The sequence below is a fragment of the Gastrolobium bilobum genome, unplaced genomic scaffold, assembly GCF_033153095.1.
Source record: "Gastrolobium bilobum isolate Gb01-03AN ecotype WA unplaced genomic scaffold, APGP_CSIRO_Gbil_v1 utg4171, whole genome shotgun sequence".
Lineage (NCBI taxonomy): Eukaryota > Viridiplantae > Streptophyta > Magnoliopsida > Fabales > Fabaceae > Gastrolobium > Gastrolobium bilobum.
In genome coordinates this window covers 21,764-40,224 of record NW_026895378.1, presented here as the reverse complement: position 1 = coordinate 40,224, position 18,461 = coordinate 21,764, and the positions used below count along the sequence as shown (strand labels likewise).

General features: G+C 34.3%; 1 protein-coding gene across 1 annotated transcript; it reads right to left on the bottom strand.

Annotated features, from left to right (window-relative positions):
• Positions 1-5,930: 5,930 nt before the first annotated feature.
• LOC133308235 (dirigent protein 24-like) lies at positions 5,931-7,076 on the bottom strand. Its single transcript, XM_061508846.1, has one exon. The coding sequence runs from the start codon at positions 7,074-7,076 to the stop codon at positions 5,931-5,933; it is 1,146 nt and encodes a 381-aa protein (XP_061364830.1).
• Positions 7,077-18,461: the final 11,385 nt, after the last annotated feature.

Sequence of the window (18,461 nt, the reverse complement as noted above, 5' to 3'; positions counted from 1 at the left end):
TCAAACCTTTCATAAAAATGAAAAGAAATTGAGAATGCGAAGGAAAGTAATTGCTGATTGTGTCAAATTGCCTCCGGGACTTAGGAATGACAAAGGTGCATATATAACTAGCAAGCGCATGAATTGTCAGTAAGTATCAATACTGTGTATACCCTAAACAAGTCCATAATTTTCATGCTGAACTCAATACATAATTGAATCATACAAAAATGGAACTGAATATCAAAGTATGCTTATGTTTTATTTATTATTATTTTAATTTTTTTGGGATTGATCGATTATATTTAATTTCAAGGGTAAATTATACTTTATTTTCCCGTGAGATATGTTTTAATTATAACATACTTTCCTTTATTTTGAGATTTAAATTTTATTTTATTAAGACATTAATGTTTTATATTTTAGTTTATTTTGATGTGAATGATCTTTTTTTCTTTGCCATTCTTAATTAGTTTTAGGGGAATATATATTTTTTTGTTATATGAGATAATTTTGTCTCATGCAACACACTAGAAAATGGGCTCACACACTAAGAAGAAGAGAGAGAAAGAAAAAAATGGATTTGATCCATTTTTTTGGTTGGTATGAGACAAAATTATCTCATGTAACATGAGAAATTTGACAAGACTTGATTCATTATTAATTAAATAGGGGCAGTGATGATCGAACATATGACATCGAGACTCTGATATCATGTAAAGAACCAATTCAACTGAAAACTTAAAGTGTTGAGTGAGACTATATTAATGGTTTTATATATCTCTAATACATCCACTTACACAAGAGGTCATTATGCTTCAAGGGTGGATAATGCACAGGCCCTTCTACATATGTTAGAAAGTCCGCAAGATTTGATTAATTATTAATTAAATGGGGGGCGGTGAGAATCGAACCCGTAATATCGAGGCTCTGTTACTATGTAAAGAATTAATTTAACCTAAAAGATTATGCTGTTGGGTAAGACTACATTAATGATTTTATATATCTCTAACATGCCCTTTCACACAAGAGCCCATTGGGCTTGAAGGGTGCACAATGCACAGACCCACCTACCTATGCTAAGAAACTCTACAAGACTTAATTAATTATTAATTAAATGAGAAGCGGTGAGGATTGAACCCTTGATACCGAGGCTCTCTTACTATGTAAAGAACTAATTCAACCCAAAAGATTATGCTGTTGGGTGAGGCTACATTAATGATTTTATATATCTCTAACACACTCCTTCACACAAGAGCCCACTAGACTTGAAGGGTGGACAATACACAGACTCACCTACCTTCATAAGACTTAATTAATTATTAATTAAATGAGGAGCGGTGAGGATTAAACCCATGATACCGAAACTCTAATGCCATGTAAAGGACCAATTCAACCCAAAAGCTCAAGCTATTAGATGAGACTACATTAGTGATTTATATATCTCTAACATATTTTTCCTTAATTTTAAACCCTTATTAAGAATAATAATTTGAGTAACTATGGTAAAGTGTTCCTGATTAAATTCTTTATCTGGGAAATAACATTTTTGTAAATATGCAAGGGTAAGGTTGTGAGAATTGCTCTTACCTCTGCACCCCCTAATCGGGGTTTAACAAAGGAGTTATTTATATCACCCTGCTTTATAATATATGTTATTATTTTCTTTAATTTTAATTATCATATATAATTTTAAAAATCTCTATGACCAGTATGGGACTAATCCTGCATGCAATTGATGCGGCTCCTTTTTCCTAAATCCAGTGAGACCTCCTCCCCCTTCTCATTCCCTCTTTCATTTCTTCTCTCCTTCTTCTCTCTAAATCTCTCATTCTCTGTCTAGAATTTTTTTCTCTGCCTTTTCTCTAAATCATTAATGCTCTCTCTATAATTTGGATTTTTCACCAATAAATGTAAATGTAAGTATCCATTCTTGGTTATTTATTTTGTAACATAATTTGTATATGTCATTTATGAAACCTTAGGATAGAAACCCATTTTACGTTATAGTTTTTAAGATTGTAATTTACTGAATTATTTTAATATTCTTAATATGTTATTTAGCCTTTGTTTAGGATTGTATATAAGATATTTAGGTATTGTATGAATGTTTCAAACATTAGGATAGTAGCCAGTCTAAAGTTATATTTAATTAATGTAAAATGACTGTAGGAAGGCTTTTTACAATTTTTGGGATAATCATCTATTATTGTTAATTTTTATTTTTAAATATAATAAATTAAAATTATAATTTGGTGATTAAATAATAAGTTTGTTTTTTCTAAAGTTACTTTAGACAACTTTGTCTAATATTCACCGAAACGACGTCGTTTTGGGGCGAAAATCATGATGTATTTGTAATTTTAATTTATTTCAGGGTTATAATAGTCTTTATCAATCTATTTTTGTAATTTTTAACCCAAAATGATGTCATTTTGGTGAACATTAGACAAAATTGTCTAAAGTAATATTAGATTCTTTTCCCCTTAAATAATAAATGTTGATATTAAAAAAACAGTAATATGACTTTTTATAAATTTTTATTAGTTAAATGGCTGGTGAGCGCGACCGCATTGAGCCTAGTACCAAAGAGTGGGACGTACTTGATCCTGATGTGCAGCAAACGCAGATCTCGCAGGCTATTTGGAACAATGGACATTCCAGGATTTTGAAGGTAAGGCGAGCTTCACATGGATCACTTATTAGTGCATTGGTAGAGAGGTGGAGGCTGGAGACTCACACCTTTCATATGCCTGTTGGAGAGTGCACTATCACGCTACAAGATGTAGCGGCTATTATGGGTTTGCCCATTGACGAATGAGTATTCTCTGGGTTGATGCACGACAATTGGCGTAATATAATACACCATTTCATAGGAGTGACTCCACTCCCAGCAAATATTGAGGGCAATAACCTGAAGATGAGCTGGTTAGACTGCCATTGGGGCCATTACGACGAGCACTCGACTACTCACGGGTCTGATTATTTACACATGCATATCTAATGTGCTTATTTGATGGTTTTTTGCTTTGCGACAAGTGTAACTAAGTGGTGTCTTGTCGATACATACAATTACTGGGTGGGGAGTTTGAGGATACTCCTCCGTACAATTAGGGGGGGTACTTGCGACACTATTTCACGAGTTATGTCAGGCCATGTCATATGCAGCACACGACATGGGTGGATGTACGTTGTTGTTATAGATCTAGGCATGGACCAAATTTCTTGTTATATCACCTGGCATTCCACTACTCAGTCAGATAGGTGATCACTACAGACGGTGGTATGGAAATTGAATAATTTGCTAATAATTTCAACTTGATTTTAGGCTTTGGGTTTTGATTTGCTAATCATGCTTTGTGTTTGAGTTAAATACTGTAGGTTCAATAATCTGCCAGCATATTTCTGTTGATGTCATCTGAAGGAGTATCTGATAGAGCTTGATCATATGGGTCGAGATGATGTAAGTACAATAAATTTATATATTTTATGTTTTAAACCAGCTATAATTGGACGTCATACCTAATATGGCATGGGAAATAAATTTAGAATCAAGTTATCTATGGTCTTGGGAAAGGAATTGGCTCATACAACTATGATCTCCAGCCCATTTACTAACCACCCAATTATTACTATTCTTTGGATTAATTGCTTTTACTCTCCAGTTGCAACCTTGTTCATATTTTTGACATTTCATTGACTGCTTAGCTGTAGTACTCTCACCCACTACAACTTCCTAATGAGCCTTCATACAATAATGTTTTATCTCAGCCTGGACATCGTGTTTGGACTCAAACTCTTGTTTCACATACAGTTCATCTCCTCTCGTCCACGGACCTCTACCTAAGCCTTCAACATTCAATACATCTTCATGCGGGTAATACCAATTCACAGCCTCATATTGTGGGATTGCATTCCAAAATGGGGTAATCTCTGTACATTTACACAAATGTGTTTAACATGCGAAAATATGATAACTGTTGAGATATATAGTCCCACATTGGTTGTATGTGCAACTAATGTGGAGTTTATAAGGTCTTGGGCACTCCCACCCTTTGAGCTAGCTTTTGGGGTGGTTTATCCCAAAGTTCTTTACATGGTATCAGAGCCTCACCCCCCCACTTTCTCTTGTGGAATTTCTTAGCACAGGTAGGCTAGGCCTGTTGCATCATCCACTCTTCAAGTCCAATGGGCTCTCGTGTGAGGGGCGTGTTGAGATATATAGTCCCACATTGGTTGTATGTGCAACTAATGTGGAGTTTATAAGGTCTTGGGCACTCTCACTCTTTGAGCTAGCTTTTAGGGTGGTTTATCCCAAGGTTCTTTACAATAACTAATATAAAAATAAAAATCTAATAATACAACTCATAAGCTAACCTGATGATTGGGGAACAACTGTGGGATTGGGCATAATGGTACCTGCCTCGTGTGAAATTGGATCAACCTGATGTTCATCAGTTGCATCGCTACCATTCTCATCACGGTCAATAGCTAATTGGGTGTCTTCATCTTGCTCTTCCTCCTCATTGTCAGGTTCTCTATCTATCATATAGTCGCTCTTTTCTCCATGAGCAATGTTGTTTGTGTAGGCTGGGGTGTAGAAGTGGATAAATAATGTGTTTAACTGTTAAGATCCAATTCACAAATCGGTATTGATAGATTCTTAGCTGTATCAATATCCACGTATAACTCAACAAATTGAGACTTAGAATGATCGACAAATGTTCTAAGTAAAACATCCACACCTTCATCATCAAATATCTCAAAGCCCACATATTTTCGATTTCCACTGGGGACTCTCCCTGTCACATTACATATTATTTGATTTTGTTGGAGCTTCAACTATCGACGGATCTTCTCCTTCATATCTTCAATAGACATGCCTCAGACAATATACATTGCTCTTTTTTCTCCTTCAAATGTCAAACCACCTGGACCTACAAATTTAGAACCATTGTAATGTATAAATGAATGAAATTGATCCATTGCAGTAATCTAATTGTACAAATAAAACTAAAAGTAAAAGGGTAGATGACTATGATGATTGAAAATATTAAGACTCAAAATAAGTGTATAAATAAGATGAAAAGGTAGAGAGGGTGCTTGTAAACACTCAGACAAGAAAATTAGAGTGACAAAAAATATGATAGATGAATATGAAGAGTAGAATGTGAGAATGGCAGTGGAAGGTGAGAATTTGAGAATGAACACGAGAGTTGGATGTGAGAATTTGAGAGTGGAAGGTGAGAATTTGAGAATTGGAGGTGAGAAATAGTATGTTGTTGATGATTTTCGGATAGGTAGGGGTATATATAGAGGTTTGGGGAACCAATTAGGTAGGATGAACGGCTATGATTTGGCCACATGGCATGATCCTAGGAGTCATGCGCCTGTTACATGCAAGAATAGGGTCTTGCAACACTGTTCACGTATTGTGTCAGTGTCTGATTAGTCCCGCACTGTAAAGGATGACATGGCATGATCCTAGTAGTCATGCGCCTGTTGACATGGCATTGAATCTCATATAAAGGATGTGCGGGACTGGATGACATGACAGAAGTGATGCATAAAGTACGTCCGGGACTCTTAACGCGATAGTGAATCTCGTACCAGTCAGATGTGGGACTGGTCCATGTATGGTATGATTGTGCGTTTGACTACATTAGTTTGGAGAATATTTTCCAATAGGCATTAAGTGGGCAATTCTTTCAATGAATTGCACTAGTACGGTCGTTTTGCCAAGGATGTTCTCATCGTGGGAATGAGAAAAAAGAAGCAGAATGAAAAAACTAAAAATGGGCATTAGCTAATAATGACTAAAAAAAGAAGCAGATTGAACTATGCTGTTTCAAACTTGATCAAGCATTAATTGAGAAAGTGCCAAATTTAACCACCATACACACAATTTCAAACTCCAAATATGAAAGCCAATCAATCACAGGTAGTTACTACTAAGTGAGGTAGACATTGAAATTCAGGATGGTGTCCACCCCATCCGTGGTGTGCTGATCTTCCTTCAGAAGGGTCTCAAGTGCAGCATATCCTCTAGCATTCTCATACTTCCCAGTCCCACCAATCACTGCTATCTCTGATTCTGGTGACGCTGTCCTATGAACCCCAAACAGACTTATAGTGTCCTCCAACCCATCTTGATGCTCACCACCATGCACCATAACTGTCAGCACAATGGTCTGGCTGCTACCATCCAATGAGCTTGCCATGTAGAACCCTTGTGCTCTTCCAATCACAGTTGAATCAAGCTCATGCCCTTCTGTTAACTGGTCATCAATCACTGTCACCGACCCAAACATGAGCTTCTGGAGTGTAAAACCAGCAGGGAGGTTACCTGCTGAAACAAATGGCTGGTTGTTGTTACCAGTAACAGTGTTGCTGGTTCCACTGTTTTTAAACACGGTGGAGGATTGAGCACCACTGAGACCTACAAGGTTTGGGAGGTTGTTGTTGGTGATGATGCCATTGAGCTTGGGGTTAACTAGTGGGATTCCTCCAGTGATTGGGAAGAGGTTGTTGTTGACCTTGGAGAAAGGTAAGCCAGTGACATCAGTGTTTGCTACTATTCCTGCCACCACTCTTGCTGATGGATGTGACCCTCCAAGAATATCATGCATGAAGAAAGAAAATGATGGCTCTTTTGCCACAGGATTTGGTGTCACTACTGGTGTTACATTAGGGACAGTTGGAACTTCAGCTTCTGGTAGGACTTGTGTCACTACTGGTGTCACTACTGGTGGTTGTGGGAGTTGTGGAGTTTCCTCAGTGGTAGGACTTGGCACTGGGGGCTTGTCCTCAACTGGGGCTTCAGTTTCTGGAGCTGGTGGGTCTGCATTGGCATCTTCAACACCGGAGTCTGTGGTGGCTGCTGGTGTTTGGCCACTTGGCAAAGTGGTGGCAGGGCCAATCTGTGGTATAGTGTTGACTGGACCTGTTGTGACTGAAGGATTGACTATAGGTTGGGGTTGGGTTTCCACTTCATCTAAGATTCTGGCAGAGTTGGCAATCAAAAAGGTTGTGGTTAGGAAGAAGAGGCAGAGGGTGGCCTTGAATGTGTTAGGATTATGTAGGAAAACACTGGCCATTTTGCACACACAAGAATCTGTACTTTCAGTGAGGATGAATTTTACTATGATTTGAGAGAAAGATTTTGTTGTTGATGAAGCAGAATTCCGGTTGTGTTATATACACACACACATGGATTGAGGGGGTGTATAATTAATCTTCAAGTGGAGCAGATAGGACCTTTGGTCTGGGAAAAGAAAAAAAAAGACTTTTATGGAGTGGTTGAAGTTCGTATATTAGGATGTGTTTTGGTTTAAACAACTCCTCTCTAGTTAGTATGGGCGTTTGGTTCAACAGAACTATATGATTAAAATCACACTCGTTAATGATGTGATAAACAATTGGATAATAGTGTAAAGCTAAATAAATCAAATTGATTTTTGGAGCTGGCGATAGTCACATGTATAGTACTAGTATGGCAAAGATACCAATAGCAGCAGAAGGGTGTATTTAATTTCCAATATAGACTAGCACAAAAACTAAACGGTATCCAAGCATAGCACTAAGATTTTTCCAGAGCAATTGTTAATCCCATAAAACCATAGAAGTGGGGCCATGCATTTTTTCTCAAGAGTTATGGATATACATCGTACTACAGGAGATGATTATCCTAGTTCCCAACCAAACCAGTGAAAATGAGATTTCACCTTTGGTGCAGTTTGTTTCTGTTTGAGCACAGCAAAGAACTTCAAAGGCTAGAGCAATTTTCAAATATCATATTTAAACAATTTAGTTACAGAGTACTGACATATAAAGATAAGATTAGGATAGTTAAATTAAATCACATATATTAAGTTTGAAGAACAAATTTCAGTCTCCTAGTTTAAGAACAACACAAGTTATACCAAAAATATCAATTCATGCCTACAATATTTGTGGAACATCTAAAGAGAGAATGAAAAAAAAAAAAAAAGTATACATAAATCCTCAAAAACATTACTAATAATGAAGAAATCAAAAAATAATCAATCTTGAAAATCTTGAATTTCTTAAGAGTAAATATAATTTTCCGAATTTTTTTTTATCTTCTATATATCTTTGTAGCTTTTGTAAATTTTTTTATTTAGTTATATTATTACAAATGGTGCCATAATATATGGGCTGCTCATAAATTTCTGGGACCCAACCAACCAAAACGCGAAAGCGAAAAAAATTGAAATCTGTGTTTGGCACTTAAAAAATTGATTTTGCAATTGAGATTGGGTTTTGGCGCTCAATTGAAAACCCTATCTCCTTTCTCGCAGAGCACACAATTAGGGTCATGTTTCCTAAGCGTGCTATGTCGTTGCAGTTTTCACGGCTACGCATAACTTGAAATCCATGTAAGGTAAGGTTATTTACTACAGATCATAAAATGAATCTGACCCTTCCCTATGAAAAGCTGAAAACTGCAGTAATTGTTTTTCTTATATCATCAACTTGGATGCATGAAAGAGATGTTTGTGGAAAAACACTACATTTTGGTTATGTGGGTTGTGGTGATATCTGTGTTATGATGTTATTATGCAATTACCCTTTGCTCAAGTAGTGGTATTGTTGACTGTTAGAAATGAATTTAGAATAGAATCCAAAACCTTACTTTAAAGCTCTTTATGCTTCGAAAAACAACTTTCTAATTTCTACTCCCTCATAATTTATTTTAAGGTTAGCTAAAGTAGTTTACTTGTATCTTGAATTGATGGAGTTATTCTCATTTGGGCATTAATATGAGGTTTGTATATAGGATTGAATGTTCAAAGTGCATGTCTATCTGCTTGTGCAATTTGAGGATATGTGTATGTTAAACTCGAGCAATACATGTAGACCACTTATGTCCGATCAACCATCTGTAGCAATGAGGCTATAATTTGCAAAACAGAAGTTTGCTTGAGTTCTAATTGGACAAGCATGAATTCCACTCGGGCTTCAAATGCACATATATTCCAATATATTACCCATCACAAAACTTATTTGGCCTTTTGGAAGACAAATCCTTTGGTACAAATCTCTAATAAGAAACAAATAATAAGCAATCATGTGTACCCTTTTTCTAATTCCTCGTTTTGTTGTTTCCTCCCTCCCCTTTTGTTTTATTTACAGTGCGGGATTTCTTCTCTAGCCAATTGATAATGTCTGAGAACACAATCTTCAAAATTAATGGTGTCTCTCCGTACAATAGACCATACCCGGGTACAACTTTAGTGTCTTATCTGTGCTCGAGGGCACATCATGTAGTTGCTTGCTAATTTATTTATCAGTTACTAGGTCGTCCTCATCATGTGGAACCAGAAAGGGTAATGAAACCTAACATAAGTAGAAATGGGCTACTGATTTTGCAGTATGCTCATCAAATATCATTGAAGATAATGTTGACATTGAGAAGCCTCGTGTAGTCTTTGCTCAATTTCTGAACTGTCCCTCAAAGTTCGTTGCCTGTTTTCATGAGAGGCCTTTCTTTGTAGGAAAATATTTTCGGTACTACGGATGTACCGACCATTCTGTACATTCTTTATCAAATATGGAAAAAAAGTAACAAATTTATACTATCTTTATTTTTATAATTATTTTTTTCCATATCCCTATTTTTTTTCCTTTTTGGTAAGGATGTACCTACATCCATTGCACCGAAGATTTACTCCCTTTGTAGCAATATGGATTTCCTCCCTTTGTAGCAATATGGATTTCCTCTTACCTCCAAAATATGAATAGCATTATCATCTAGTACATGTAGTTTATTAAGGGTTTTGCAATTTTGTCTGGCACCACTATGTCCCGATTCATTCTTGGCACATGTAGAGTTGGAGTCCATATCTTGTGTGTGCTCGATATCTATCCAAGCCATTATATATATTTCGGGGCTAAATCAGATTTTCCAATTATGAATTGTTTGTGGAATTATGGGGACATTGTCCTCTACTAAAGATTTACCAATTTATCACTAATTTAACTAGAGTAGTTCTCCAATAAAATTTGGCCACATTTAACAAAAGCTTAATTTTGTGATCTGTTTCCATATATACCTTAGGGGTAGGTTTGGCTCACTTTTTATAAACTTAGTCCTACCTGCTGTAAATAAGATTTATTCGAGTCACAAGCATGCATATGCCTTTTTTTCTTCTTCATTATTTAACTAAATTCATGAATCTATATTTGCGCAGATACCATTTCATGATCAATATATTGTGGCGATGTCAACAATATATTGATCCACGCTGGAATGACCTTACTGAGTGTGAACAGCACAGGAATCATAAGCGGATTTGGTCTCAATTCATCCGCAATCGGCACAATATTTCATAATTGCAATTTGAAATCGCTTTCATGCAAAGGCAGGCAAGGAATTGCTTTGGTACTTATTTTTCTTCTTGGCTAGTAGAATCCAAAGTAAATTGTCAGATATTTATTAGTCACTGATAATATATAAAATATTAAAATCATTTGAGACACTATTTGTTTCCTTCCTATAACGGTGTTAAGTTTTGGTCTTAAAAATTTAAGATTGTGTTTAAATATGTTAGCCTAACCAAACCTGTTACCTGTTATAATATAATTATCGGTCTGTGGCCTGACTTATTTACAAAAAATAAAAGTCTGATTTAGTTTGTTTAAAAAAAATAAGATAACAAAAATTTATCCAAACAGAATATACAATCAACAACACTAGTAATTCCATAAATATTCATAAATTCAATATATATCCGAATAGCATAATATAGAACAAAATAATTAAAAAAGTCTATTCAACTAATAAAATGGGGTAAAATATATTGAGGAGAAAGAGGGGGCTATTACAGGTAGTATAAAAAATAAAAAAAATATATCAGGCCAGCCCGAGAGGCTCTAAGATCGAGCTTTTGAATTGGAGCTTGAGGCCTTTTTATTAAACGAGCTTTTATACAAGTTCAAGCCTGGTGCCAACAACCAATTTTAGACAGTGGCCGAGCCACGTATAGTCTGGGTGTGGCTTCGCCCGGGCTAAGTTTTAACAAATTGTACTTATTATATATAATTATGTAATTAATTATAATTTAGCTCGGGTTAAAATTGAAATTTGATCCGGGCTACAATTTATAATTTGGCCCTATCTAAAACTTAAAATATTTTTGGTAAAAGATTTGGGTAAGTTGTATTAGGTTACGTGTTCGATTTTCACTTGTATAACAAATATATATATATATATATTTAGTAAAATTAAAAAATATTTAATAAAATTATAACTCTTCTTAGTGCTGCTGCTCAGGTGCTCTATATTTAATATAATTTAAATATATTATGTATGAACTAATTAATATTAAAACAAAAAAAATACACATAGAATTTTTTAGCCTGGAGCCCGGCTCCGCCACTGATTTTAGACATGTAAACTCAAGTCTTCACAAGCCGAGCCAAAGACCTGTGATTCGTTTAGCACCCTATCTTCTTGCACCCAAAAATACATTAAAAAAAAAATGACAGCACAGATGTTTTCCATTTGTTGCATGATTCATGCCCAAGCCCAACTATTTTTAACAAAATTGATGACGTATATTACAGGTGAAGGTATCACCATTTGCTTAGTAAACTTATTCTTCTTCTTATTATTATTACAAATAAGCTTAGCTAACAGATCAACAGGAATAAAGGTTCATGATCAACTGATGAGTCGCTTTCTGAATAAAGGGTTTTCTAGATTTGACATTACATGGGTGGGAACTGGGAACATTGAGTGAAACGATTTAGCTTATAAAATTCGTGACTAAGATTTGAGATAGAAATTCCTTGGATAACACTCAACCTAAAGGTCAGATGCCATCCAGATATCAAAAAGCTAGTATATGTATAAATATTCTGGTGTGGGCCCGTTGAATTTTTTTTGTCTCAAGGAATCAACATAAAAATTTCGTGATATTGAACAATTGTGAGCACCCGTGTGAAGAGAAAAATTGGGATCTAATTATTAAATAATTATTTTGTTTCATTTACTTATTTATTCATAACTATTTTTTTATCATCTTATTTGTCAATTAGTATGTAAAAAAAATTGTGAATAGTTAAAGAACGTGAGGTATTATAGATAAAATTTTTGATGACCGAACTTGGTTTCCCAGAAAATTGAGATGAGATTGTATTGTGATAACAAAGTAGTAGTTGATATCTTTCACAACCCAGTCCAATATGACGGGACATAACATATTGAAGATGACAAACATTTCATGAAATAGAATCTGATATAGGGGTAATTCAGCAGACATATTGATTATTAATTATGATTTACTATATTGATTATTGCAGATTCTAGTCAAATAATCACAGTCGATTAGGAGTAATTGTAATATATTCTGATTTAGAAATTATTGTAATAGATAGTTTTAGTATTTTAATTCTTTCCTTATTTAGGCAAATTCCAATTTTATTTTCTAGATATTAAATTTGGTCCTCAAATCATGAGTGAAGATGCTCAACTCTTGTATATATTGTAACTCCATATTGTAATGGAACGGAGAAAATACGATTTCATTTTCCACGTATATCGCTATTGTTATAATAAAATTGAGAAAGAATATATGGATATGATATTATGTTTATATTTTTATTCTACCTATTTCTTTCCAACACCATTAGATCAAAATCTTAAAAAAAAAAGAGAAAAAGTGAAAATTTATTGAGAGTCTAATATAACGGTATTGAAATCGAACAGGTAGATTAGATATAAAACAATGTAGATATAATATCATATCTCAATGTATAAGATATTTTTTTAATATGGTTGGAAATGATGAAGTTGAGGTGATGATGGCGAGTACGAAACAGAGGAGAAAAAAATAATATAAAGAAAAGAGAAACATTAAACAGGAAAGAAGAATAGAATATTTAGGGTTTGGTGACATGCAAAATAAGGGCGCATTGCGTTGTTTCTCTGTTTTCTTAATTACGAATAAATATATAATATGTTGATGCATCTTCCTCGTGCAATATTCGTAAATTCCTATACGTTTGTACTTTGATAAAATCAGCAAGCGTGGCCTGCAATGCAGTCATGGATATACAGAACAATTCTAGTTAGAGCAGAGTTTTGTGGCAGCATATGCTCGTTTATATAATTACTAACTGTTATGCGTGCACTGAGTATATATATATATATATATAATTATATACGGTTTTACTATTCCCCTGCGGAAGAAGCCAAGCTTTTTTTCCTGCTGAGTCAAAAATAATGTGGGGTCCATTTAATTTTTTCTTTTTGGATCCCAATGCTAGTATGTGAGTAGAGGTGGCAAAGTGGACGGCCCGCCCCGCCTCGCCTCATCCTGCCATCAATCCATCAAAAAATGAGTCACACCGCCCCGTCCCGCTTTTGAAAGTGGGCTGAAAAACTCAGCCCGCCCGGTCCTATTTGGCGGTTGGCCCGCCAGCCCGAACTTATTTTACACTGACCCGCCTCGGTCCGCCATCAACCCGCCAAAAAATGAGCCCGCCCCACCCCACCCCACCCCACTTTTCAGATGGGTTGAAAAACTCAGCCCGCCCCACCCGGTTTGGCGGGTTGGGCAGATTGGCCCGTCAAGCCGAACCCGTTTTGCCGGCTCTATATGTGAGTGACGCTTGGGAGAAGATTATTGCTGTTGAAGGAGACTAATAAACCCCAATTATATATAATAGAAGGAATTTACTTTGTCTAAGCAAGTTGATTTGACTTTAATATTTGTCAATTACATATTTGTTTTGTGTAAAAATTGCAAAGTTAAATGATGGATATGATTTGAAGCACGAGCGGACCTAGGTGAGCTCATATGTCTGCAAGTACGGATATAAAATTTTGGATTTTAGGTTTTTTTTTTTATAGCTATGTAGATCTTTATTTATCTCTTGGTTCAATATTTATAGTAGGTGTAAATATCTTTTTAAGTCCCTAACAAGAAATATGGTCCCTCACTTTAGTCCCTTATCAAAAATTAGTCTCGAGGAAGTCCTAAAAAATTCAAATTGAATCAATTAAGTTAAAATCATGATCATTCACAAATTCAAAAAAGACTTACATTAGTCCCTCAAAAAAATTAAAATAGGTCAACTTTAAATTTCATAACGACCAAGTGACTATTTTGTTTTATAATAGAGTAAAGTGGGGATCAAATTTTTTGTTAGGGATCAAAAATGATATTTATTCTTATATTAGTTAGTAACGTACGGAGATGTTAAAACAACATAGCAACATAAATTGATTAGAGAAAAAACTTATTCTTCCTCTCCTGTCACGTACCCATTCCCATGATTTCTTCATCTTTTGTTATGGAAGCAACTAAATTATGAACGGGTTCAAGCATTAATTTAAACTTTTTTTACAAAAAAATTTAAAGACGCTGCCCCAAACACCGCCACTAAATATGAGTACATGAAACAATTTTTTTGAATCCGTCATTTGAAGTGTACAAAAACTGAGAAAGGTTTGAGCACTTAACACAAATTTACACATTGTTTTTTGGTATGTTGGTCCCTTGTAAAGGGAGCCTACCCTATACATTGAAAGATGAAAGGGTTAACCAATAAAGTACACACGAAGAACAGAAGCCAAAAGATAAAAGAAACGAAAAGAAATTGAAGAATATTCTTGAATTGATGAAAGAAGGGTTTGCTTGCATTCAAAGGGGGACATGCATTGCAAAGTGAGGAATTTATAGAAAGTTGGCCCCCTTTTCACCCTGGACATGAGTAACCAGCCCACATTCCACGACCCAAAAACAAATGGGGTCGAAACCATGCTATAACTCCAAATTAAAAGGTACCTGATCTATCTATCTCTCTCTCTCTCTGTAATTTTAATGTTTTTGGATCTAAAGAGGCACAACCATAGCTACCTTTCTCTCACGGACTAGTCCCTGTCACAGGATTGAAAAAAGAGAGAGGATGTTTGTGTTTGCATTAGTACTGCAGGCTCCTGCACAGAATAGAGAAAAGAGAATGGCACACAATATTACTGTATTCATGTAACAGTACCATAGTTTACAGCTTTAAAAAAGATTATATATATACATCAAATAATTATAGCTCATTTCTTGTTAGGGAACTGAACAGATGGAATGAGAGCATTATTCGGATTTAAAGTCTTAATCCATCCGTCTCAAATCAGACTAGTTACAAAGTGATGAATCGATTGTAATAATATCCAAAAAAAATTATATATATATATATATATATATATATATATATATATATATATATATATATATATATATTAGAAAATTATATTTACAACTTATTTTCGTTTACAATCTCTTACCATCATATTTTAATTATTGATTGACGAAAATCAAAGATCAAGATATAGATATAATTATAAGAGGTTGTAAACAAAAATAGATTGCAATTATAATTTTCTTTATATATATATATATATATATATATATAGTTTGCAACTTCTGCTGTTAGAAGTTGGATATGTGCAACAGAGAAAAAATGTGAGGTCTACATCAATTTTTTTTAAATTAAATAATTTTTTTTCTTTTTCTTTTATGCAGAGGTGGCTTCCACCTTTTATTTCGCTGAACTTAGAAGCTACGCTGAGCACTGGATAGGGAAATAATGGTTTTCTATAAAAGATGAGGAATCTTTACTTCCGTGAGTGACTATGAGGCAATGTTATTTCCTCCATTAATTAATTAATGTGTATGCATGCATGGTGATGTCTGGAATTTTGCATACTTGCACAGGAGGGCATTGCCTATATGTCTATAGTTTCTCACTTTCAAAGCTATGCAGCAACTAGGATGATTAGACTAGCAATCATAGTTTTTTTTTTTTTTTAACTTGTGTGTTCCCAAGAGCCTCACAGTGAAAGAGTACGATGCTGATACACATTATTTGTTTTTTTCTTTCATAACTTTGTTAACAATTCTTACTCTCAATTAATTTTCAAATAGGAATCTTGTACAGATAATTAAATTTCTATATATAAAATATTCTTAATTTATCAGTTAAAAAGTATCATACCTTATTGTCTGTTTATCTCTGTTTACAAGTCTTGATGAGAAAATGTCATCACACCTTATTCAACAACATTCTTATTACTTATTAGGCGAGGTTTTTGTATTCATGTACTAAATCATTTCTGAAAGATACATGTAATAATATATTGTATGGTATTTCAAATAAATTTTTTGAAGCATTGTTGACCAAAATGTTAGTGGATTGAAAAGTACTATAGCCCTATAAATTACGATATCACATGGCACTCCTATCTTAAAGCCCAAAAGTGGACCGTGCACACGAATCTGACAAATTTTAACCCCCATAAGCCATGCAATATTCTCTTTTTTCCCTCTCGGTTTTCTCAACTTACAGTTATCCCCCACACTCTCACATGCATGGACTGACATAACCACTCATTATAACACATGCACATGCAAACACAACACCAAACAGTTATACCCCAATCCTCTGTCTCTTCTCTCTTGGTTTTGGTAACACATAATCCAAACAAACAAAAAATACTATCACGCTTTTGCTCCATAGTAAATAGTCAATGTTTGATGAGTACTAGAGGTTAAAAATTGAAAAAGAGGCTACCTATAGCAACATAACAATTTTAATGTGTTGTGTTAAATTGGGCCTCACTCTATTTGTTTCTTGTGTGAATGGTGATCGTATTGATGATGGCATGATGACGATATTAATGATGATAAATTATTTCTTATATATAAAATATAAAATATATATATATATACACATTGAAAAAGAGAAAGAAAGAGAGAGAGAGGCTTGTCTCTCTTCAATTGCCCACTCATATATCATAGTGGGAGAAAGACACGTACCATAGCGCTAGCTAACCCACTTTCTCTAATGGGAACATGTACATTGCAAACGCTATCATTGTTTTGGTCCCCTTCCCTTCGTACCATGCTAAATCAAAATCACATACCCCATGGAATCTGTTACAATTACTAAAAGATGCCAGCATCCCATGCATTATTATTACGTATACTACGCACAAAATTCGTACACCAAGTCATTTTTTCTTCTTCCAAAGATATTACATAATTTGTTCGTCTCTTATATTCCAAACTCTTTTAAGCATTGATGGGGAATTCATGTTTAATTCAATATATTTAAGGATTTATTAAGAGATAGTAATTTGGAACAAAGTGACAGATGGACGAAACTCATTATGGAAAATGGTAAAAAAGGAAGAAGATAAAGGGAGAAACACAAAGAGACAAATTTCTAATATGGAGTTGTTTTCAGCGCCAACTTTTTTTTACCAATAAACTTCTGATTGGTTGCGGCGATAATATTTTAAATTAACTACTTACGTCTAACTTGGTTTGTCCTCACTTAAAGATATATATTAACATTGTGCTCATGAAATATACCCTTATGATTACAATGAAGAATTTTAGGCGATAAAGTAGCGATCCTCGTCTTTCCTTTTTGTTTTTTATAATTAGAAGGGAAAACTTAAAAAAAAAAAAAAACCCTCTAAATTTCCTCTAGAATCACTTATCTTCTCTTCAAAATTTTGAATCATTTATACCCTTATTTAAATTTTCTTTATCATTATTTATCCTCTTAACTTAAAGTTTCTTTATATCACTTGAGGCAAGTGATAAAGAAACCTTAAGTTAAGGAGTAAATGATTCAGAATTTTAAGGAAGGGATAAGTAATTATGAGAAAACTTACATTTTTTTTTTTTGAAGTTTTCCCCAATTGAAATGATACTCACACGTTATATTTTATATTAATTTTTTTGTGATAAAATTATATACGCTCTTATGTAAAATAAAACTAGTTTATGATTTAAATTTAAATCATATTAAAAAGTACATTAATATGGGGGTTAATTAGTCTAATGCCTATTAATTCCATTGGAATATATATGCATTATGCATGTGTCTTGAGGATGAAATTTTAGGGTAGAAAGATATCGCCATCATCCATAAGCTTCCCTTTGATTCTAATCCATGCACTGTCACCAGAGGTCACGCTCTCATCTCTTTTGGTTGCTGCCTTTATAAGCGCATGACACATTATATCTTATTTTCTCCATTTGGCAAACACTTTTTCTTTATAGAAAAAATGAGGTTACAACATTTCATACTCATGCATCACATAGGAAATGAAAGTAATCATTCTAGAGATTCAATTTTGGAGGGAGTAGAGTAATCAAAACAGACCTCCGATTTGAAAATATTTAATTTTACTTCGAGTTTCTCCAATATTCTAAAGAATGATAAATTCTTAGATAAGTGCTACTTATTATAAATGCTTAAATCAACACTTACATATGTCTAAGGTTCAAATGGGAGTGCTAGAATTTTTCCAAATAAAGAGTTGAAATTTTCATGGCATGTCAAAGACCTGTAAAAAGTTTCCATCACAATTTAAGTAAGGGAATTGGTTGATTGACCCTTCTTTGAAAGTCTCGTATAGTGTCTTTCGAATTAAAGCTGTTTTG

What these genes read in the sequence shown, in the direction of transcription:
- LOC133308235 (XM_061508846.1), bottom strand. Translation starts at nt 7,076, where the DNA reads ATGGCCAGTGTTTTCCTACATAATCCTAACACATTCAAGGCCACCCTC.